Source organism: Apteryx mantelli, chromosome 4 (genome assembly GCF_036417845.1).
Source record: "Apteryx mantelli isolate bAptMan1 chromosome 4, bAptMan1.hap1, whole genome shotgun sequence".
NCBI classification, from domain to species: Eukaryota; Metazoa; Chordata; class Aves; order Apterygiformes; family Apterygidae; genus Apteryx; species Apteryx mantelli.
In genome coordinates, this window is record NC_089981.1 from 63,795,970 (window position 1) to 63,817,481 (window position 21,512).

The 21,512-nt window shown below is 52.5% G+C and overlaps 3 protein-coding genes across 5 annotated transcripts in view; 1 reads left to right on the forward strand and 2 right to left on the reverse strand.

The window, feature by feature from the left end:
- Positions 1 to 285: 285 nt before the first annotated feature.
- ISCA2 (iron-sulfur cluster assembly 2) lies at positions 286 to 1,497 on the reverse strand. 2 transcript variants are annotated; one of them, XM_067295600.1, is made up of 4 exons: positions 1,428 to 1,497; positions 1,092 to 1,257; positions 854 to 969; positions 286 to 661 (listed from the first exon to the last, which is right to left on the reverse strand). In XM_067295600.1, the coding sequence occupies exons 1-4, from the start codon at positions 1,484 to 1,486 to the stop codon at positions 487 to 489; spliced, it is 516 nt and encodes a 171-aa protein (XP_067151701.1). In that variant the 5' UTR covers positions 1,487 to 1,497; the 3' UTR covers positions 286 to 486. The 2 variants fall into 2 exon arrangements, with proteins under 2 accessions (XP_067151701.1, XP_013796347.2); XM_013940893.2 differs by lacking the exon at positions 1,428 to 1,497 and having other exon boundaries at positions 1,092 to 1,375.
- Positions 1,498 to 1,738: 241 nt separating this feature from the next.
- NPC2 (NPC intracellular cholesterol transporter 2) lies at positions 1,739 to 10,847 on the forward strand. 2 transcript variants are annotated; one of them, XM_013940541.2, is made up of 5 exons: positions 1,739 to 2,043; positions 5,993 to 6,085; positions 8,780 to 8,887; positions 9,208 to 9,380; positions 10,026 to 10,847. In XM_013940541.2, exons 2-5 carry the CDS (start codon positions 6,061 to 6,063, stop codon positions 10,110 to 10,112), a joined length of 393 nt encoding a protein of 130 aa, XP_013795995.1. In that variant the 5' UTR covers positions 1,739 to 2,043; positions 5,993 to 6,060; the 3' UTR covers positions 10,113 to 10,847. The 2 variants fall into 2 exon arrangements, with proteins under 2 accessions (XP_013795995.1, XP_067152900.1); XM_067296799.1 differs by lacking the exons at positions 1,739 to 2,043; positions 5,993 to 6,085 and adding an exon at positions 8,195 to 8,343.
- Positions 10,848 to 11,707: 860 nt separating this feature from the next.
- The window catches only part of LTBP2 (latent transforming growth factor beta binding protein 2), an 88,886-nt gene continuing 79,081 nt past the window's right edge, over positions 11,708 to 21,512 (reverse strand). The window contains exons 25-34 of the mRNA XM_067296794.1: positions 20,809 to 20,934; positions 19,786 to 19,929; positions 19,333 to 19,524; positions 19,117 to 19,197; positions 18,348 to 18,476; positions 17,971 to 18,111; positions 17,546 to 17,713; positions 16,701 to 16,976; positions 16,311 to 16,460; positions 11,708 to 12,558 (exon numbers count right to left, since the gene is read on the reverse strand). Coding sequence (XP_067152895.1) covers positions 12,392 to 12,558; positions 16,311 to 16,460; positions 16,701 to 16,976; positions 17,546 to 17,713; positions 17,971 to 18,111; positions 18,348 to 18,476; positions 19,117 to 19,197; positions 19,333 to 19,524; positions 19,786 to 19,929; positions 20,809 to 20,934 — 1,574 coding nt within the window. The 3' untranslated portion in view covers positions 11,708 to 12,391. The remainder of the gene's footprint in view (positions 12,559 to 16,310; positions 16,461 to 16,700; positions 16,977 to 17,545; positions 17,714 to 17,970; positions 18,112 to 18,347; positions 18,477 to 19,116; positions 19,198 to 19,332; positions 19,525 to 19,785; positions 19,930 to 20,808; positions 20,935 to 21,512) is intronic.

Below are 21,512 nucleotides of genomic sequence, written 5' to 3' on the forward strand. Positions count from 1 at the left end.
TACTGGGAGGTCTAAGGGAGAGATACTCAGAGTCCCATTCATCTAAAAAAACAAGGGCTAAGCCACAGTACCCCTATGTAGAAATGTGTGAACAATACCAAACATGTTTGAAGACTTTTTTTTTTTTTTTTTTTTTTTAGTAAGAGCTTTCAATAACACACACATATATACAGCCAGCTCTTGCAGAGACAAGTGGTTCCACATTCAGGACAGGGTAGGGGAGTCAGCACCACCTGGCAGGTGGTTCACAAGGCACAGAAGACGCTCCTGTGTGCACGCTCACAGCTACTTCATGTTTCTGAAGAGGAGGCCAACAGGTCTTTTGGGGTAAGCTCAGGGCAGACACACACAGCTGGAGTTATCTGCAGCAGCCTGTGTTACAGGGTGAGGGAGATGAGAAGGAGCAGCTGGGAAAAGAACTAGTGAAACTCCTCCGGGGGTTGCTGGGCAGGGTCTGCAGACAGTATCCATGAGCAGGAAGTCCAGTTACAATTTGACAGAGAAGGAAGTCCCACACGAGCAACCCTTCTCGGCCTGGGGGTTGCTCACCACCTGGAACGAGCTGCGAATCAGCTCCTGGCTGAAGTCCACCATGGAGCCTTTCACAAAGGCCAGACTGTCCACGTCCACGACCACGCGGGCACCCCCTTGTTCAAATACCCTGCAGAAAAGCAGCATATTTAAACCATCAACTGTGCTGCCTGCCGATCCCACTGCAAAGCACAACCTGAGCGCTGTCTTGCCTCGCATGCTTCCCCCCTTCAACTCAAGGTGCTGGCACACTGCGCACACCCTTCCCGTCACCTCTGTGGAGAGCGGTCGCGCCTGACCAGCGCCACCCGTTTGTCCTTGCCTGTCGTCGGGATTGATAACTGTGTCCAGGGAAAACTTGTACTGGAACCCAGAGCAGCCGCCTCCTTCCACCTGCAGCCGCAGGAACTCGGGGCCCTCCGCGATCTCCAGCAGCCTCTGCAAGGCAGGAGACGGGGGTGGCAGCAGCGCCGCACGACCGGGGAAGCACTTAACCCCCCCCGCCTCCCCGGGGAGCTCAGCGCCGCCAAGCGAAGCCCCGGCCGCGCCGCCGGCGCTACCTTCACGCAGCTGCCGCTGAGGTAGACGCGTCCCTCGCCGGGCTCACTCTCCGTCTGCCCCGGCCGCGACGAGGAGGAGGAGAAGGAGGAGAAGGAGGAGGAGGAGGCCCGGCGCGGCGGGCCGCCGGGCAGCGCTATCCCTCGGCGCAGCGGAGCCGGGCGGCAGCTGCCTCGGGAGAGGAGGGGAGGGGAGGGCGAGCCTTGGCGGGCGCCGCCGCACAGGCCGCCCCAACGGGGAGGCGCCCCCGCCCGGCCCCCAACCCCCATGCCGCGGCGGGCGGCGGGCAGCGCCCGGCCCGGCCCGGCCCCGCCCAGCCCCGCGCCCGGCCCCGCTACCTCGCCCGGCTGTCCAGCGCCAGCCACCACAGCCGCCACAGCGGCCCCGCCGCCGCCATCGCGCCCCCGCGCCCGCCCCCGCACGGCCATTGGCTGCCCGGCACCGCCTCTTCCGGCGCGGGCCGCCATGACAACTACCGAGGCGGAAGCGCGAAGGAGGCGGCTGTTGCTAGGTAACGCGCTGCCCGCCCAGCCCACCGGGGCTGGCGGCGAGGCCGGAAGGGGCGCGGGGCTGCGGGCGGCCGCGGGGCCTGGCGGGAGGCCTCCTCGCCCTCGGTGCCGGCGGCGGCCGGCGCGGCCAGGCCTCCCTGCGTGCGCCGGGGCGGCGGCGCCCGCGGGGCACCGCCACCGACGCAGGGCGTCGCGGCCAGCGCAGGCCTGGCGCCGGGCTGTGATCCGCAGGGCAGCGGGCACCGCGCGCCGTGGCGCAGCGGCCAGCCGGCCGCAAGGAATAGGGTGAAACTAAGCAGACAGGAACCCGCCGGCTGACGCTAGCCGGGCTGATGTAACGGCTGTGCTGGCTGCTGCCTGGGATGACGGCTCCCCCGGCACTGCCGGGGAGGAGGCTGGGGGACGGGGAGGGCCGCCATCAAACAGTCCCTTTACTGCGCTTTTGGTAAGTGTGCCCTGAGAAGAAATGTCCTACGCACTCTTAGCCCTCACCCACCAACACTGAGCAGAGGAAGCACAGCTCTGAGCTTCTTATTAATATCTTGGGCAAGTGCTATAACAGTTCTGAAAATCCAGTGAGAACACTGAAAACCAGCCCCAAACAATTGCTTCTTTTATTAGAATCATATACAGCGTGGGCCATTTCTTAGGCTCAGCTTGTATTTTCTTTCTTCAGCAAATGTGCATCCTGTGCTGTGGTTTAAAACAACCCTCCTCTCACCTTTCACCTCTTCCAGGCAATGAATGACTCAAATATAGCATGATTTTGACATAGCTTTGTCAGCGCAGTTAGGATGCCTTGGGTTGGGGAACAGGCCATGGCAAAAAGCACAGAACTTGTACTTGTCCTTGAAAGCATTTGCTTTCAAAACTAGCAAAGAAAAATAACTTAGTAAATAATACAGAGGTTTTCAACAGAGTGTGTTTGCATTGGAATTAGCTGTTATGATTATTTATACTGAGTAGTACCCAGAGACCCTGATATGGATCAAGATCCTCTTTTAGGGGGAATTACACAAACAGAAGAATAAACACAAGGTCTGTTCTGAAGGATTTTTTAGGATTTTTCTGTTTTGTTTTCTTTTATCAGGCAGGGTCTAAGCCCAGAAATCCCCAGAGAGGTCAGTTTTCCTTTAGATGAGTATTTATGACTCTGATACTGCAAACACAGACATACACGTGCTTTGCTTTATGCATACCTCTGCAATTCCACCTTGTCCTCCCTTCTTGCTCATCGCTTCTCTTCTGTGAGAACAGGATGCAACAGGATTGGGCAGATCTGGATTCTTAATTTCAGCTATGGGTGTCTAAGGCACATTTCTCAGACACAATCCACACGGTTTCACCTTTTTCTTGGAGTATAGAGTCTTCGCTAGTATCAGTGCCTCAAATCTCCCAAGCCCCCAGCTGTTCATATCCACTCCCTCATATTCTAAATTCTGTAGGTGTTTAATGACTTTTCATTAACTTTTCAGGGTCAAAATGGAAAGCAAGCAAGGAACTCAAGCTTAATAAAAGGTTATGTGTTTTGTTAAAGGTATTTTTCCTCTTGAAAAACTTGCAACTAGAGATTTACACTGGTGAATCTTCTCTTACCTGGCTGAGTCCTGAACTTGCCTGGCAGCCTTGAGCTGAGCAGCTCTACTTAATTTCTCTCTCTTAAGCCTGATTTGGCATGTGACAGTGGTCTGGCCTGTTGCTCAAAGAAGTGCCCACATTTAAAAGAGTCTTTATCTCTTTCTTCCTCATGTGCTTCTGTTGGAGGAATTCCAGGCTGCAATCCTGTCTCCCCACCTTTTATTCAGGTTTGTGGAGAGTCACACAGTAGCATGACTGAGGAAAACCAGTCATCCCAGCATGAGGGAGTCACTTAAAGTCAGTGGACCTAGCGACTCTCTGACTGTTAGCTTTCTCACACATCTCAGTCTGAGCAAAGCCATATCTAGAAGAGGCTGACCTCCCCGCAGCCCAGCAAAGGCAAAGTAGGTGCTTAAATCCAAGATGAGAGCTACTTTACAAAATTGCTGCCATTAAACATGGAGTGGCACTTTGATGCAGAGACCTCTAGTCTCCTGCAAGTAGAAGTATTTCTTTTGGCATGTGCATAGATATTAAGCACATGGTTAAGTGACTGCAGTAGTAAACACATAGTTTCATCTTATGTATATAAATCCTAAAAGGCTCATTCCTGCAGTTCAGTGGTGAATGTGGCTGCCAGGCTGAGAAGGAGCCAGTAAAAGAAATACAGCCATGTGTGTTTGCTTTATTTATGCCACACTGAAGAGGTAAATATAGACTGGCCTTGGCAGTTTACTTTCTCTTGTCTGTGGGTTCACTCTAACAGTGTTATAATAAAACTGTTAAAGTATCACAGGCAGGGTCCCAGAGGAGCTGTTGTTAATCCAGTTATCTGCAACGCTTGATGAATCCTCAAACCAGGCATATTGGAACACTTGATATATTAAAAACATGTCTGGGGGTTTCTCAAGTTATTATCTAAGTGGTATCCCAAAAGCAAATACCTTTGGAGGAGTGAATCAGGAACTCCTGGGAGAAGAGGGGGAAGAATCATGCCCACATTCCATATTGCACAGACTTTCATTCTCTCTCCTACAGAGCATATTAGACTCATCACCAGTGCTGCGGTTCACTGCACTGTGACTGCATTTACTGGAAACAGGTTTTAGGGGGTTGATATAGCCCCCAAAATAAAGACACACTTACTTTCTGATTGCTTTCAGTTTTAGTAGGGTTAGGTGTTAGAAATGTGACAAAGTATCTTCGAGGCATTTCTGGATGTTGCTCAGATAGTTACTGCAGACTGAGAGAATGAGAAACAGGCCAGCTGGCCTCAGTCAGAACTAATTTAATGTAATTAATGATCCACCACTCTGATGAGTCACTCAGGTGCTGGGGGGAAATTTTCTGAGTGGCTAGTAGAGGTGAGTGTAGCTAAGGAGAAAAGCTATTTCTTTGTTCCTCTGTTATTAATGACTATTTTTTCCTTCTGCCAGCTACATAGTATGCTGTTGTTTTTCTCTCCCTGGGGTTATGGTCTAAGTTTTCTTCCTTCCTACACTGAGACTTTGTTGGTCTTGTGGTTTCTGATAGCTTGATATAATCTGTTTTGGGGTTTGGTCTGTGCTTTGTTTTCCCCTTCTTATTCTAATCTGTGAGCTCTCTGCTTGGGGAGTTTCTTTAGCTCTGTTTCAGCTCACTCTATTGAAGAGATCTGTCTCTGAGCTGAATTCTGTAGATATTTTGCTCTCTTCTTCTTGCTATGTGTGTGTTTAAAGCATCTTGTACCTGTTGCAGTGGAAAAACTGAGCTTATTTCAGTGATTCAGATACTGGTGATAATCTCTGGCACAGAGGTGAATGTAAAGGGTGGCTTGTGATCTGTTTAGATGTGAATTCTGATGGTCTGCAGCAAAAGGAGTGTTGTTCTGGCTGAAATAGCAGTAGAAATTGATTAGTCCTTGGATGTGGATTTTGGTGAGAACATGACTTCTGTATTCACTGCTGTTAGAGTGCCTGCAGATTTATCTGTTTACTGAGCTGCAAACACAAGGCTGTTTGAAGGATTTAGATTCACTGGGTGTGACTAGCTCATAAAGTGGAACCTTAGACTTTTACCTCATGTAATAGAGTTGGTTGGATTACAGAAATGAAGAACTTTAGTATCAGTCTTCTTGCTGGAATGAATTTATCTGGTAACTTTCTTAGCTTTTTCTTCTGGTATTTCTGCACCTTATCATAAGCTCCCCATGATGTTGGTAATCTAGGAGGAGTTCTGCCTGCCTGTCTGTCTGCAAAATGATACCAGCCTAATGGCGAGTTGAATCTTTCTGAGGTATTTTGGTGAAGTGATAGGATCTGAGGTGACCCAGAAGCCCATGTATTGTATCAGATGTTCAAAGGGCCATGCTCATGAAAGCAGGTCTGTTAGACATATGATGCTTATGCTGCCCTGGGGAATTTAAGCTTTGGTGCTGTACTGCAAAACTGGGATGGTGTTAACATGTGATACAGGCTAAAAACCTTGGGCAGAGGCCTTGTCCATGTTTGTATTAATTTGTGCTTATTGGGCTTTTTATTAATCCAGTTCTGGGGGGACAAACATGTTAATACTGATTCTAGATTCAATGACTGTTAGTTCAGACCTTTTGAAATACATAGAGATTTGAAGAGAAGAACAAGTAGTTTCTTCTGTTGCTGCTACTGGGCAACAGCATCTGTGAAGCAAAGGCATCTGGTGAGCAGTTTCACAGGGAGGAATCCTGATTAACTTCTCATGGAATTTGCTCCCAAGCTTGACACTGCTTACTCTGTGAAAGTGTTAACAGTGGTTGATATAGTGCTGGTCTGAACTGACAGGACTTCTGCTCCCAACAGCCAGACAAGCAGCTTCGTTTACCATCTGTAAGGACTGAAAGAAGGCCTTTCAAAGGACATCGGTTCTCATGCATGAAGAAAAGATTTATACAGGTCAGTTATGAAGTGTACTAGGTGGGTTTAAATATGCAGCTTAGTCCCAGTAGGGCCTTTTGGTTTTGGATAGGGCTGCTGTAAGCACTCTGGTCTGCTTGCAGGAGTCCTCTGCAAGCTGAATGCCTATTCAGAATATATATATTTTTTTCTTTTTATAAAGTCCCACTCTGCTTTGTGAAGGAAGGGCTGCCCTTTCTGAAGAGCTAACTGCTCCATGGAGATATCTACTAGAATGAGTCTCTGTTTAGAAATGCCCAAAGCATGAGTAAATCTGATGCATTTTATGGGAAATCTGTACAAAGCATGGGGGCTTTACCTCTGAGTCACTTGGCTGTGTAGATGAAGCTGAGTAGGCAGACACCTTAGTGGGACAAGGGTCTGAAAAGGGGAAGGCTGTGTCAGCTCTGGTTCATGCCACATTCCTACCAAATCAGCGCTCATGTGCCTTTATCTCCACTGTGTTCCTCACATGACCCTGTTAAGCTAATGCTTGCTAGTACATGAAATTGGTGAAAAGCTTGAACTTTAGCTTGGATCAAACACTTTCCTAAGTGTCTTAAATGTTCTCTGGTTTGTTTCAGTGTCAATAGCACAAGGCTGTGAGTCTCCCTCATTTCATGAGTTTGAGAAATGGGACTAACTTGTATGCATGCTGTGAAATGCAACAACCACAACAATTACTTAGTAGAAGTAATTCTTGACACTCAGGTTAGAGACAGCTTTCAACATGCAGAATATCAGATACAGAATAACTAATAAATGAGGTTACAGGCCAGTCTACTAAGCTAGCTTCTCCTTGGTTTCCCCTCCTTGCTGGAGGTGCTTCAAGAGCTCTTCCCAGTCCATGGCATTTGCTGTATGTGAACATGTCCTCCATCTGCTGCTGCTGCTTCCCTCCCTTCTAGTACTGAATTCTTCAGTATAACCCAGGAGTAAAGATTTTCAGTAGCAACTCTATTAAAGAGTCTTTGTATGAGTGCTGTAGTTTCAGCACAGCTCTTCTGCAGTGTGCTTTCCTGTTGCTGAAGGAATTGCTGTGGCATATCTGCTGATCTGCCTTCTCCTTTCCCAGGGTGCAGCCATTCTCCTACCTTCACCTGCCCTGTCTCAGGTGCTCCACCAGGCCTCTCCCTTTCCCATGCTGCACACCCACTCACTATGGTGGCTGTGCCTTCCGCATGGGCTCATGTAGGTTTTATGGGATGGAGAAAGGGCTGTTCCCCTGCCCTGCTCCATGGCCTGATCCTCCTGCCCCATGCGATGGTAGGAGAACATGACTTATCCAGATCCAGTCAGCCGTTGGTACTGGAACCCCAAAATGCAGTCTTCTAAGTCCTTAGACCCATGAATCTCATGACCTCTGAACTGCCTTCAGGAGTTCTCCTCACTTCCACAAGTACTCTCAGCTTTTTATTTCTATAATTCATCCCTTCTACAGCCAGGATTACTTATGTCTGAAGTGTGTTACCTCACACTGAATAGCTCTTTGCAACCTAAATGCCTGTAATTCCTAATAACCTACGGTTATGTGACCTTTCTGTGGCACCAGTATACCACACACCAGCAGCAGGATGTCAGCCTGCCCCCTGCTTGAGCCTCCAGTTTAAATAAAACCACCAGGGTAGGATGTTGGACGTGTGATGAGGGGCACTGAGGCATGGCAGCATTGCATGATGTGATGCAGTCCCTAAATACAGAGTCTGCTGACTCCTGACTTATCTTACTTATATAATAGTCGTATTTGGTAATCAGAGGGCTTGCAGTCATCTGAAAAGTCGATGCGAGAGTAAGTGCCGGAAGATTATCAGGATAAGGGTGCAGCATTTTGGCCGGAGATCCCCTTTCCGCGGTGGGCTGCCTGCGCCCCCTGCCTGTGCGGCCTCCTTTGGCGAGGGGTCTCCGGGGGGGAAGGGGAGCGCGGGGGCCCGGCTGGTCCCCGCGGGGGCCGGGGCAGCGGAGGTGCCCTTGCGGGGCGCAGGGAAGGGGCCGGCCGGCGGCGGTGCGCGGGCGGGAGGGAGGGGGGGACGGAGGTGCCGCGGCGGCCCCGCCCCCGGCCCGCAGTGGCGCGGCGGCGCTCAGCTGACCGGCGGGGCGGGGCGGGCCCGGGCCGCCGCGCTCATGTGACGCCGCCGCGGAGCCCGCGCCGCCGCTCCCGGCAGTGACCGCCGCCGCCGCCATGGTCCCGCCGGCGCTCGCCCTGCTCCTGGCGCTCGGCACCGCCGCCCTGGCCGAGCCCCTCCGCTTCCTCGACTGCGGTGAGCGGCCGCGCCGGGAGCGGGGCAGGGCTCTCGGGGGGCCTCGAGGGCGCTGCGGGCTCCGTCGCGAGCGCGGCGTCTCCTCTCCGCGGGACGAGCGGGCGTCCGGCGACTGAGGGCCCCGGGGGCAGCACGGCAAGGCGCCGCCTGCGGCGGCACGGGGCGCGGGGCTTCGCAAGGTCTTTAGCGCTCGGCACTGGCTGCCGAGGGACAGGCTGCTGTCGGCCAGCCTCGGGGGATATGGAGTACGCCTGGTGCTTTGGCCTGCTGGACCTAAGCCAGAGCCAAGTTAGTCCCCAGCTGTCACCCCTTTGAGAGGGGAGTGTGGAGCTGAGGACCTCGAGCTGTCAGTCTGATGGCCCGAGTAACCTGTTAGGACCAGGTGTTGCTGTCTGGAGAAGGCCTTAAAATGAGAAGTCTTTGCTCTTTCTTGCAGGTTCCAAAGATGGAAGCATCCAAGAAGTGAACGTGAGCCCCTGTCCCACTCAGCCGTGCCAGCTCCACAAGGGGACATCCTACAGCATCAATGTTACCTTCTCCAGCAGTAAGAATTAGCTCCTCCAGGCCTTGGGTGTTGGTGGGGTAGAAATATTTGTGCTGTTCTGTGAGAAGGGATGGGGCAGACAGAGAGGAGGTGATGCCCTTTGTCCCTGTGTCCAAGTGTTTGGGGACGATTGGGGAAGGATGGCTGGAGAGGGGCTTTGAGTGGGAAGAAGTAGCAGAGAAGTAACTGAAGGAGGAAGAGCGTTGCTTATTTGTGTTTCCTGCAGGCTCCAGGCAAGCTGGGGGGAATGTCTGGGGGTATGATAATGTAGAAATGTTTTCCCTGCTCTGGTGTCACTCATGCTTCTCCATATTCTGCAGAGATTGAGAGCCAGGGCAGCAAAGCAAAGGTGTATGGGGAGATGCTGCATGTGGACATACCCTTTCCCATTCCTGAGCCTGATGGATGCAAGTCTGGGATCCAGTGCCCCATTCAGAAGGGCCATTCCTACAGCTACCTGAATAAACTCCCTGTGAAGAGCGAGTACCCTAGTGTAAGTAAGCAGGAAGCCGGTCAACTCCTCTGAGCTACCATCCTTCCTGGGGCAGTCCCACAGCCTGCCTTTAAGGAAGGAGACCTTGTCTTGTGCAAGTGGGGAAGAGGTTAGAAGAAATCTCAGACTTTCTGGTGTCACTTCTGCTGTGAATATAGCTCCATCTCTAGTTCCTGCTTCGGGACAGACTCAGCAGAAGCAGCCTGGGTCCAGCTGCTGGGAAGTTGCTTCAGCTGCCCAAGCACCTGTCCTTCTGTACTGTGCTTGTATGCTGCCTCTCTGCAGAGCCTGCTACTTCCAGCTAAACACTCAAGTTTGGGGGTGCTCAGCTTCAGGATACAGTTCAGCTGGGAGGCTGCAGGTTGCTTCCCCTCTCCATTTACTTGGAGAGTGGGGGTCCCAGTGCAGAGCATGCAAGTCTCCTGTCTTGCATTGCAGAACCATCTATGCATGTAAGATACTCCAGGAATTGCTGCATGAGCGTGACCCACCTACTGCAGCTGAGGCAAGGCCTGGTTCTGCTCTGTCCTCTCTGCACAGAGCTCCTAGGGCCTCTTTCTTGCCCCACAAACCAAGTGAAGCCACCCTGTGCCCTTCCCTTTCTGAATACATTCACTTCCCTGTTCTCTTTTTTCTCTCTTCCAGATTAAGCTGATTGTGAAGTGGGAGCTAGTAGATGATCAGGACCAGATGCTGTTCTGTTGGAAGATACCAGTGCAGATCACCAGCTGAGGAGCCCTGTAGTTAGCAGGGCTTGGGGAGGGGAGAAACAGAGAGAAGATGACACAGACCAAATTCTTTTATATAATAAGCATTTCTTCCTGCTTCCTTGAGAGCTCTACAGCCTCTGAGCAGCTACTACTGTGTTCCTGCAAGGTCAGCAGTGGGCAGAGGGCTCTTATCCCAGTTAGAGTCCTCTGGGGTATTCTGACAGCAACTTGGGGGGAGCAGAGTCTGCTACTATTGGCGGGTGTGACAACATTAGGGCATTGTCCTCCAGGTGCTCTGTGGAGGTGCTTTAGTTGCTTGAAACTGAGCTCTCCCCTCACAGAAGGAATTTCTCTCTGCAATGAAACTGGCTAGTATCTGAGCTGCTACCTGGTAACCCTTCAGTGCCTCTTGTAGAATGCTGGCTGCATCCATCCTCCTCCATTTCTCCTGCTCTATTGTGACCAGGGTGCTCCTGGGACATGCATCTGTCATCCATACAACTAAAGGAGAGGGAAGAAGAGGAGGCTTTCCCTGAGCTGGCAACTTAGTCTGTTCTGGACCATGCTGCAGCCAGCAGATCTGCAGCTGGGAAAACTTTCTTCTGGTGGATGCAAAGCCAAATGGCATTCAGTGTCTCTGCAGGGATGATTTTTTTCTCTTAACCAATGGTTTTCACTACCTGCTAACTTGGAGCTGCTGGGGGCTCCATAACCTATTTTTATAGCTTTCCTTTTAATAAAGGCTAAACAAAACCTGCCTGAGTTGTCCTCTGTGAGTGGAGGGGAGGAGGAGAAACGAAGACCATACATCTTCAAGTTGGGGTCAGGCTGCTCTTATTTCTCAGCTCAAGGCATAGATGATGGCCTTGCTTTCCCTGAAGCATCCTGGCCTTGGTGTGGGTGACCTGTGTTCAGCTGTGTACCTCTGTTCCTGCTTCTGACTGCTGGAGCATCCAGCTGGGAATGTCTGGCTGTACTCCTGTCTTGCTGGTCCTGCACTAGCCTGAAGCAGTGCAGAAGCTCTCTAAAGACATGATTATTTTTGACACTACCCTGCTTCCTGCTGCATGGCTAAAGGTCTGTCTTCTAGCAAGAGCTCTTGAGACCCATAAAGCAGCTCCCAGACCTTCTCAAGGGCTCTTGCCAACTGGGGGAACATAGAGACCCTAATGCTTAAACTGCAGCATCCTTGTATGTGAATGAGGCAGGATGTGAGGGGGCCACATGTGCTGTGGGCCCGCATGGGTTGGAGTTGGCTCCTGCAGCTGGCATTGGCTTGAGGGAGATGAGCAAGTATTTGGCCTGGCAAGGCACTCTCCTCTCATCCAGAAGCAAGAGGAGAGTAGTTGTCAGCATGAGAGGGGTAGAAATGAGCCTACAATGGGGAATGGGTCCTGCCCGACTGGACCTCCTGAGAGGACATGGTTCTTGTACCACAGCTGAGGCATTTCCACTTGGCAGAAAGAAGGCAGAAACAGTTCTGACCAGCCCCAGTGTCTTGAGCCACAGGGCCCAAAATAAATGTTTTATTTAACAACATGACAGAAGTTCCCAGCAGACTCGCTTAAAAAGAAGTCACCAACAACTTTACAGAAACTAAATTGGAACTGCCCTCCCTCCCACCCACTCAGACAGCACAAGGCACGAAGGCAAAGTGCAGGGGTAAGGATGTGCCTGGGATGGCTGCAAGGATAGGTGGCTGTGGGGAACTGGCTGGCCTCCAGACCATGTCTCAAGGTTAGGCAGCAGCTTTAGAAAGCTGGGGTTGACCCCCCACAATGCTCTGGCCTGGGGCAGGGTGCTTCATGGGGAGCGAGGGGGTGAGCACTCATGGTGGTGGGGGGTAAGGCTTGTTGCTGGGTCAGTGCAGCGCAATGGTGCTCACTTGGCAGGGGGAATGAACCAAATTTCTCCGCACAGTGAGGGAAGGAGACAGGGTCTGTGCGGCAGGGGAAGGTGCCCTGCAAACCTCTGTGGCGGGAAGCGGTGCAAGGGGTGCTGGGAGACCGCAGCCCAAGCAAGGGGAGGCTGGGGAGGGCTCTGCTGTGGCAGAAGCAGGAGCTGGCAGTGAGCAGGCCAGGAAGGATGGAGGGGCTGCAGAGGCTTGGAGCTCAGCTCTGGCCTGCACACATGCAGGCACCACTGGGATAGAGGTGGCAGGGAAGCTCTGTGCTTTGGAGGGGAAAGAGTGAAGAGCCTTGAAGTAACCAGAGCCCTAGGGGACTTTCTCCATGCTGCCGGCTCCCAGGTACAAGAGCAGAGTGCCAGAAGGGAGCACCCTCACCTGCAGCTCTCCTAGAGCTATGCTGCTGCTGGGCTCTGGGCTGTCTGGGGCACACAGTGGTGGGGCTGGGCCAGGGCCACGTAGCCCAGCAAGCAGTGGCAGCGATAGGAGCCCTCTGTGTTCTCACACGTGCCACCCTGGCACAGGGGCTCAGGGCCGCTCACCTCCTCGCACTCGTTAATGTCTGTAAGGAGAAGGGGTGTGAGCTGGTTGCATGAGGATGACCTGATCACCTCCCCCTCCCCCCCCCCCCGACACACACAGCAAGCAGTCCCAGCCCCACAGCCAGCATCTCCTTGTGCCTCTGCCAACCCCATAGCCCCCCCCCCCCCAGCCTTCCTCCCAGCCTCCCCAAACTTCCCCATGCTCTCCCAGCACCCCCAGGCTGCCACCATGACACCCCCCCCCCCGGCTCCTGCATGCATCACACCAGACTGCACCCCTCTCCCACTCCCCACCCTTGCCCCATTACTCTGTTTAGCACTCCGACAGAGCCCCTTCAGCCCCCTTCCCCGCCAAGTGTGACATCCCCAGCATTTGGCATCCCCAACATAAGAGCCTCCCACCCACCTCCCCAGCAACCCACACCAGATAAGGTGCCCCCGAGCATGATATGTAGCTGGTGACCACCCAGAGGAACACAGCAGCTCCCTCTGCTCTGTGAACAAGTTGTGCTACAGCATAAGATCTGGGAGAAAGGCCAACTCCAGCCTTGGAAAATGCCCTTTCCTGATCTGACAAGGCTGGAGGAGGCAGATGATGGTGACCCTGAGAGGCTGATTATCACCTCCAGGACCAGAACACAAAGGAACCTTGCGCTGCGCAAACAAGGGGTTGTTTTATTAACCAGCAAACTGTGCCAAAGTGCTCATCCAGCCGGTCTGCCACTGGGCCAGCTGTTCATGGGGGGGGGCCCCCATGTGCAGCTGCACCAGTTGCAGAAGATTAGCTCTGCTAAAAGCAGCTTTCCAGGACACAGTCCTTAAACTACCTCGACTTGGAGAGGTCACCAGCTGGGCAGATCATCCCTATCTGTCTCAGAGTCCTTGTTTGCAACTATAGGACCTTCAGATGCCTGCCCAGACCCCAAATTCTCATCTGGTGAGGCAGGTCTGAGCCCTCTGACCACAAACTTCAGCCTCATACTGAGCAGACTGGCAGTGACTCCAAGCCCCAGGGAGGGAGTGTGAAGGAAGGAGAGACAGCTGATGGGTTCATCAGTCCACCCAAGTGAGAGCAAAAGACCGAGCAGAGACAGACATCAGGAGGTCTGAACAGCTCTGCGCACCCATGAGGCCTTAGGTTACCTTAGCATGACTGGGGCTCTGCACAGATAGGGCCACCTGCCAAAGAAAGGGAAGCACAGCACTAGGGAGGAAGGTTTGAAGCAAAACCTGCAGGTGTGGTATGAGGAATTATAACAGTCACAGGAGGGACAAGAAGTAAAAAAAGGGGTGATGTGAGATGTCAAGACTGGAGAATAAGGCAGCCTTAGTATGCAACCAAAGCAATGGCTGAACTGGCACTGCAGACTTGGGATAAACTGCAGGACTAGAATGTCAGCACAGATGGGACAGGCTTGCTTAGAAGACAGAGCAGGAAAAGATGTTAGGGAGCAAATCGGAGAGTGGTCCCCAGCACAACAAGGCTGTCCATGAAGTGCTGCCCAGAGGGCCTCTCCAGGCTGGGAAATGGTGGGAGGCAGCCTTGTTGGTGTCTCCAGGGAAGGATAAAAAGGGAAAGAGCAGGCAGGATGTTATGGCTGGGTTGGCTGTGGACCACCAAATCAGGAAGAGGAATAGAACGAGACTATTTTAGAGCAAAAGCATCTGAAAGCCAGAAGCAGTAGAGCTGTTAGTGTGCAGCACCAAGCTAGTGAGCCTGCTCACTCGGGCAGGGCAGTGGCTTTCAGAGCTGTGCACTGGGGACAGCCATATTGCCCTAAGGGACAGAGGAGTTGAGGGGAGCCAGCCCATACTGAGGGACAAGGGCAAGGTAGCCCCATACAGAGGAGAGACACAGCAGCATCAGGAATACTTTAAAGTCCTGAAGTCAGCAAGGTAAAAAACACAGGTGTGTGACTAAGCACCATTGTAGAGGAACTGAAGGGAAAAAACTGAGAATGGCTCCAGTATAAAATGACTGCTAGTTAGGAAAGGACACAAAAAGCAACAAGAAAAGGCTCTATAAATACATTAGCAGGAAACAATGGAAAAATGTATGCCTGCTCCTTATCGGAGGAGGAAACAAAAGCCAGATAATGCTGAGCCAGCCAGTGTAGCTAACACAGGCTTTATTCCAGGCAAAATGTTGTTCCAGCCATAAAATGTTCACTGTGACCAGATACTGTGTGGACCACGTTTAAAGTGTTTAAATGAGGGCACAGGAGCACAGGTCAGACTGCGGGAGGGAAAGGCAATGTTGTGATGGGCAGGTTCAAGAACTAGTTAGGTAAAATAGTTGCATTCATATTGTCAAAGGTCTGCTGAAACTCATCTTCAAATACTTAATGCTCCTCCAACAGTCCCTGAAAAGTTAGTGGTTCCCTCTGAGATGGAGGATAAAGGAGGTCCCAGAGACCTGAGGAAAGGTAACCGGGGTATCTATCTTCAAAGACAGAGAAGGAAGAATCCAGAATTACAGACCACTCACCCCTACTCACTTCAACACCTAATCACTGAGTGATTAGGTCATAACTCCCCTCCCTCCAAAGGATATTGGGGTTATTAAGCAGCCAGTGTGGATCTGTTAAGGCCTGATTTTGTTAAACCAGTCTGGTTCCCTTCATTGACCTGATAACTGGCCTCTCAGATAAGGGAGAAAAAGTGGGTGTGATATGTCTTGGCCATGGTAAGGATTTCAACACACTCTCACATGACACTCTCAAGCAGACTAAGAAAATATGGTCTAGATGAAACTACATCAGTCGCACAAAGGGTTGCAAAGCTGCACTCAAAAGATAATTAGCAAGAGTTGGCTGCTCAAATAAAGGTCATTTAGAGTAGAGTCTGCAGGGGCCTGTCCTGACCCCTACTCCATTCAACATTGTCATTAACATGGACAAAGGAAGAGTCTGTATGCTTATAAAATGTGTGTGTGATTTCAAATTGTAAATACTCTGGAGAGGAGGCCTGGAGTTCAGACTTACTCTGATAAAGCACAGAAACAGTCCAAAAAAATCAGTCAGACAAAATGCACTAAAGACAAGTGCAAAGCACTGTGGAAAGGGAAACAGAGTGCACAAATGCAGAATAGGGAATAATGGGTTAGGCAGCTGTTGCGCCCAGCAGCATTTGGGGAAGTAGAGGCCACAGGCTTTGCATGAATAAGTTGCATGATTGTGTCACACAACAAAGGTATGCTGGGAGCTGCAGTGAGTGCCATGGCTAAGGAATGAGAGGGTCTTTGTCCACTCTGCTGAGTGCCCAGGGCCTCAGCTGACTGGAGGAGCTGCATTTTGAGAAGGTTGGAGACATGATGCAGGGATGTAGAGGAGATGAATAAGGAGGCTTTAGAGACCATGGCTCATAGGGCAGGGAGCAAAGTACTGGTGAATTTAGAGAAGAGTAAGCAGGGATATAGTAACAGTGGCTGATCATGTACAAGAAAGTTATATGAAGAAGGGTGTGATCAGCTGCTCGCCATGTTCACTAATGCACTAAGATGCACTGATTTAGCTGTCAGCAAGAAGGAGGTAGGCTGAAATACTAAGAAGTTCTTCCCAGCTCTAAGGGAATGAAGCACCAGGGAAAGTGGGTAATACTTTTTCTGGATCCTCTAACAACTGTCCCAGCTAACACCAGCAGAGAGCGGCAGCAGCTAAGGGATGCCAAGGCCATGTTGCCTTGCAGAGCCCCAGCTCAAGGGACAAGGGAGCAGGGAAGGCCCTGCACCCCCTCTGCGGCTGATATGCTCTCTGTTCCTGCAGCCACTCACCAACACAGGCCATGCGGGTCATGTCCAGCTGGAAGCCATCAAAGCAGTCACAGGTGTAGCCCTCCCTGACGCGCACACAGCGTCCATTCTCACAGCCATTGAGAATCCCACACTCTTCAGCCTGCAGCCCCTCGAAGCCCTCATAGCGGCCTGTAGGGTGTCAAGGGGGTGTCAGAGCAGGGCAACCCTCCTGCAGCCCACAGAGGGGATGTCAGGCAGGTGGTGGGACGGTGCTGGTGAGGCTAGAACAAACTCAGAGCAGCTGGAAGCGCAGCAGGGAGAGAGAGGTCACTCCAAACCTGGAGCACCTGGTTGGGGTGGGACCTGCCAGGCAGTTCCATGGACACACACTGGGTTGGAAGGCACCTGTCTGTGTCTCCCAGTACTCACCAGTCTGGCTGGGCAGGTAATGTGGCAGGTGCTGCACTGGGCCGTGGTGAAGAGGGCTGCTACGAAACTCATTGTTGGGTTCTCTCTGAGGGAAACCAGCATCGGGGTTTCCATACTCAGACTCCAGGTAATTGTAATAGGGTCCCATATCTGGACTGGTAAGGCCATAGTGGGAATCTTCTAAGCTCGGTCCATACTCATACCTAGGCCTTTCTCGGAGATCAGCCTCTCTCTCACTGTCTTCACTGGCCCCGTTACACAGGAAAGAAAAATCAGCTACAAGCCATGAGAGAAAAAGTGTCAGCGTAGCCTGGCTCAAGAGAGGTAAGTCTCCTACAGCTGGCAGGAGTATATCCTCACTAGGTCAGCAAAGTCAGGCCTACATTCAGTAGGAAAAGACTCCAAAGCTGCATCTCTGTAGCTTGCTGATGGGGACCCCATCTCTGAGGAGACCAGCTCCTGTCTGGAGCCAGGGAGTCCTTGAACAGTGAACCCAAACTCCCAGTGTGCTCACCTCCCAGGCACTACTGCACTTCTAAGTTGAGCAGGACTGGGCTTATGAGGCCTGGAGTGGAGCAGTATGGAGCATAGAGTCACTCCCCTCTCAAACACCTTGGACTCATTTCAAAACAGTTTTCAGCTATATCCCAGCCCACTGTTGCACCTCAGCCCCTGGAGAGGCAGGGGAGCTCACTCAGTCCTTGAGATGGCTTTGGCAATGAGGAAAACAAGAGGAGCCATAGCTGCAGCCATACATGGCCGACCATGGGTGGCATGACCAGCCACAGCCTAGCCTGTCCCCACCTCTGCCATAGTGCTGATTGCCCATGCCTGCACATTCTCACCAGAGGACCTGTGCGGGCAGAGTGCACAGTTCTGACCCCAGGCTTCACCAAGCCGACAGCAGCATTCTGTGTACGTGGTCTGCTCCCCATGCAGCAGGTCTTGGCAGATGTAGTCAGAGACAGTCTGCCAGCAGACATCTAAGTGGATTTCGTACTCGTCCAGGGCATCTGAGAGTGACACAAGCAAAGGATGCTGGAAGGTGCAAGGAAGGTGCAATCTCCCACATCTGGAGAGAGACAAACATGCCCTGCCTGTCCTGGGCTCCAGACTGGGCCTGGCGCTCACACCCTTCAGCCTGACACTGAGCCCCGACCCCCTGCTCCCTTGTCGGCAGCCCCTAGGGTTGTGCACGTCTCTGCAGGCGCTCAGCTGCAGGGCGAGATGTTTGGGGTAAAGGTAGGTTGATACCGTGGCTCAGTCTTACCTGCCCTGCTAGAGAGGTTCACACAGCGATTGCCGGTTGCATCCAGCACAAGGGGGAGGCTGCAGAAGCAGTGGTAGGAGCCGGCTGTGTTCAGACACTCACCATTGATGCAGTACACTTCATTCTGACACTCGTCCTGATCTGCCGATGCACAAGGACAGAACAACTTTTTAGGCTGGCAAGTGTGGGCAACAGGGGCTTACCCCTGCCCTGGGGGTCTCTGTCACTTCTTCCCCCATTCCCCTAGGAAGGTCCCAGGAAGCTGTTAGCCAGAGCTGGCCCTATAACACAGACAGCAGGGACAACAAAGAATGCAGCAGCACTGCTGACCCTTCTCACACAGTGTGGGCCCCTTCTGCTCTTTGGGGCCATCTTACCAACACACTCGAGCCTGCTAGAGTCATAGATGTAGCCTGTACGGCAGAAGCACTTGTAGCCTGGCACCGTGTTCAAACACTGTCCATTGCGGCAGAATTCAGAGCCGAATATCTCACACTCATCCATATCTGAGAAAGAGATGGAGGGAGAGAGAGAGTCTCAGGGACCAGAGCCATGGAAGCAGGGCATGCTGGACTCTGTGCTGCAGAAAGCCAGTACAGTATCTTAGCCTGGACCGCCAGTGGGCCCCAAAGTGAGCCCTCTTCCTCTTCCACCTGCCTTATGTCTGCAAGCAGATGGGGAAGCACCCACAGGCAGAGCATGAGGACAGATGACAGGGGATCTCTTTAGGCAAGATAATTCCACAAACAGGAAATGCAAACATATTTCTGGAGGGTTGAGAACAGAGACCCCTGGAGGTAAAGTGTCTTGGAGCCAGCCACCCACTGGGGGATTCAGATCAGCAACTGGAAGGGCTGTATGTCTTACTGGACCCCATCCCTCATTTGAAATGTGCATGGTACATTTCTACCAAGAGAGAATCACTGCTAGCAGTGAGGCAGGACTGGCAGAAGGGGCACTACTGGCTCAGTGATATCAAGAATCTGATTTCTCTGGATGGAGGGAAGCAGCCATTTCTTTCAGCAGGATGTCAGCATTCCCCACCACCACCCTGGGGAGATAGTTCTGTGAATCCATCTCCTTGCAGGGCTTTTCCCACTCCCATCACTCTCACCTGGAAGAAAGAAGAGAAAATAGTGCTAGTACCTGTGAAAGAGACTTCTCCTAAGAGCAAGTCTTCCTGGGGAACATAACCCCTCCCAAGAGGGCAGATCTCTTCATACTCCACTGGCCAGGAGGCAGATGCCAAGGAGAGATGGGAAAAAAGCAAACAGCTCTTCAGTGCAACCAAACTGGGAGCTGGTGGGCAGAGCATTGGCCCTGCCTGGGCTTGGGAAGGGAGTGGTGAGGCCACAGTCCTACCTGTGCCCAAGATGGGGCAGGGGTAGGTCTCACAGTTGTCACCCCAGGCCGCCCCCACAGTACAGCAGCACTCTTCTTTGGTGATGTTCTTGGCCAGGACACTATCACACAGGCTAATGTCACTGATGTGGTAGTAACACTGCTTGTGCTCCATGCTGCCAGGGAGATGGGCTGTGCGTCTCTCAGGGCCCTCTAGGACACAGCAGAGTAGGGATGGGATGGGGTCCTCAGTACCTCACTGCAGCATCCCATACCCAGGAGGTCCCAGAGCAAACCCATCACTGGCAACATGGCCTTCCCAGATCCCCACCTCCTTGGCTCCTCAGCTCTTCCCAGAAGAAAGCTCACCCATACCTGAGTGGCCCTGTGCAGCCCTGGCAGCTCCCTGTGACCTCCCCAGATGTATCTCACTTCAGCTAGGGCTGCCATGCTCCAGCCCTAGCTACATCTCACCCATGGCTGCTCGTGGCTGGCACTCCCCAGCCTCTGTGTTGTACTCCTCATGGTCACTGGGACACAGGCACAGGAATGATCCCTCCACGTTCTCACAGAGTGCAGTCCCACACACAGCGACCATCAGCTCACACTCATTCACATCTGCAAAGCAAGGGGCAGTGATGGGTGTCTGCTCACAGAACAAGAGCAGGAGAGCGTGGCTGCTCTGCACACTGGGGAACCCTGTCTCAGCGTGGATAGTCTCTGTATGGTCTGCAGCATTGGGTCACCCATCAACAAGGAGATGTACCGCATGGGGGAAGAACTGGGAGCTCTGTTAACACTGTGGCTAAACACAAGACTGGCAAGTGCATCTTGCTCTGCTCCCAGGGGATGCAGGGAGCCTGAACTCCAGCTGCTCTGAGTTATAGGCTCATAGGATCATTCAGGTTGGAAAGGACCCCTGTAGGTCTCTAGTCCAACCTCCTGCTCAAAACAGGGTCAGCTATGAGGTCAAACCAGGTTACTCAGGGCTTTACCCAGTCAGGTCTTGAAAAACTCCAAGGATGGAGACTGCATGACCTCTCTGGACATCTGTTTCATTTCATGGTGAAAAAGTTTTTTCTTATATTCAGTCCTGCCCATTCTCCCTAGGTACCCATCAAAAGATCTCTCCAGCACCTTTGGAGTCTCTAGTCCCCAAGCAGCTTCCTTCCACCTGCACAGAAAAGGGCTCCATATTCACAGGAAGGCCACTTGCCCTCTCATAGAGCCCCATTCCTCTGCCGTCCTAAGGGTCTGGTGTGTTATCAGAACAGGATGGGACAGATTCTGCCCCCAAGGACTGCCTTGTCTGTGTCTGGGATTCTCCATGCCTGGACATGGTCCCTGCCCATGCCCTGGGAGCAGTCACACACTGGAGGCACTGCTCTACGAGGCCTGTGGAGCTGACCCACGCTGGCCAAGCATCCACCAATGGCTTGTCCTCACTGATCCGTAGAGCGATCATGGGGGACAGGGCCCCGAGCAAGTGGCTCTCACCAATGCAGTAGTGCCCGAAGGGTGAGCTCTCATAGCCACGGTCACAGAGGCAGCGGAAGGAGCCATCCGAGTTCTCACAGAAGCCATGGCTCCCACACAGTGTCTCATTGGCACATTCATCTATGTCTGCAGGAGAGGAGAGAGCAGGAATCACCCTAGAAACCACCTCTTCCAAGGGACTCCTCCAGCCCATCCACTTCTGCTCTGACTCTGAGGCACAGGGAACAGGGCAGGCATTACCTTGGTGTGAGGGATTGGGTCCAGCTGCCCTGCTCATTCCCTTACTATGAGTGTGTGTGTTAGAGCAGCTTCCAGCAACACCCAGAGCTGCAGAGAAACCAAATGGGTAGTGGGACAGGAGCAGGGTGGGAACAGAAGATGGAAGGGAAGCGCAGGAGGCAGCTGGCAGTGGCAACTGAGGGTAGCAGAGGTCCTTGCAGAGGTGTAAAGGGACATGGAACCTGGTTCCTACAGGCTCACATCAGTAGGAGATACAAGGGTACATCTGAAGCGTGCATGGCAATTGCAGAGGGGTGGGGATGAGCAGATAGATCCAGGGTGATGCCATCCTGCTCCTGACCATGCTGACCTGGATCCTTCTCCATGTGCCACAAAGTCAGGGAGGGATCTCTGCCTTGCTCCAGCCCAGAGGGGTTGGACAGTTGTGACCAAGTCCTCTGTCTACAGTCTTCCGGCTGCACCTC

Excerpts from the sequence above, each read along its gene's own strand:
- ISCA2 (XM_013940893.2), bottom strand. The coding sequence starts at position 1,358 with ATGGGGGTTGGGGGCCGGGCGGGGGCGCCTCCCCGTTGGGGCGGCCTG. Across the intron at positions 970-1,091 it reads TCAGCGGCAGCTGCGTGAAG|AGGCTGCTGGAGATCGCGGA; the intron begins GTAGCGCCGGCG and ends CCTGCCTTGCAG. Across the intron at positions 662-853 it reads GTTATCAATCCCGACGACAG|GGTATTTGAACAAGGGGGTG; the intron begins GCAAGGACAAAC and ends GCTTTTCTGCAG.
- NPC2 (XM_067296799.1), top strand. The coding sequence starts at position 8,265 with ATGGTCCCGCCGGCGCTCGCCCTGCTCCTGGCGCTCGGCACCGCCGCC. Across the intron at positions 8,344-8,779 it reads CCTCCGCTTCCTCGACTGCG|GTTCCAAAGATGGAAGCATC; the intron begins GTGAGCGGCCGC and ends TCTTTCTTGCAG. Across the intron at positions 8,888-9,207 it reads CAATGTTACCTTCTCCAGCA|AGATTGAGAGCCAGGGCAGC; the intron begins GTAAGAATTAGC and ends CATATTCTGCAG.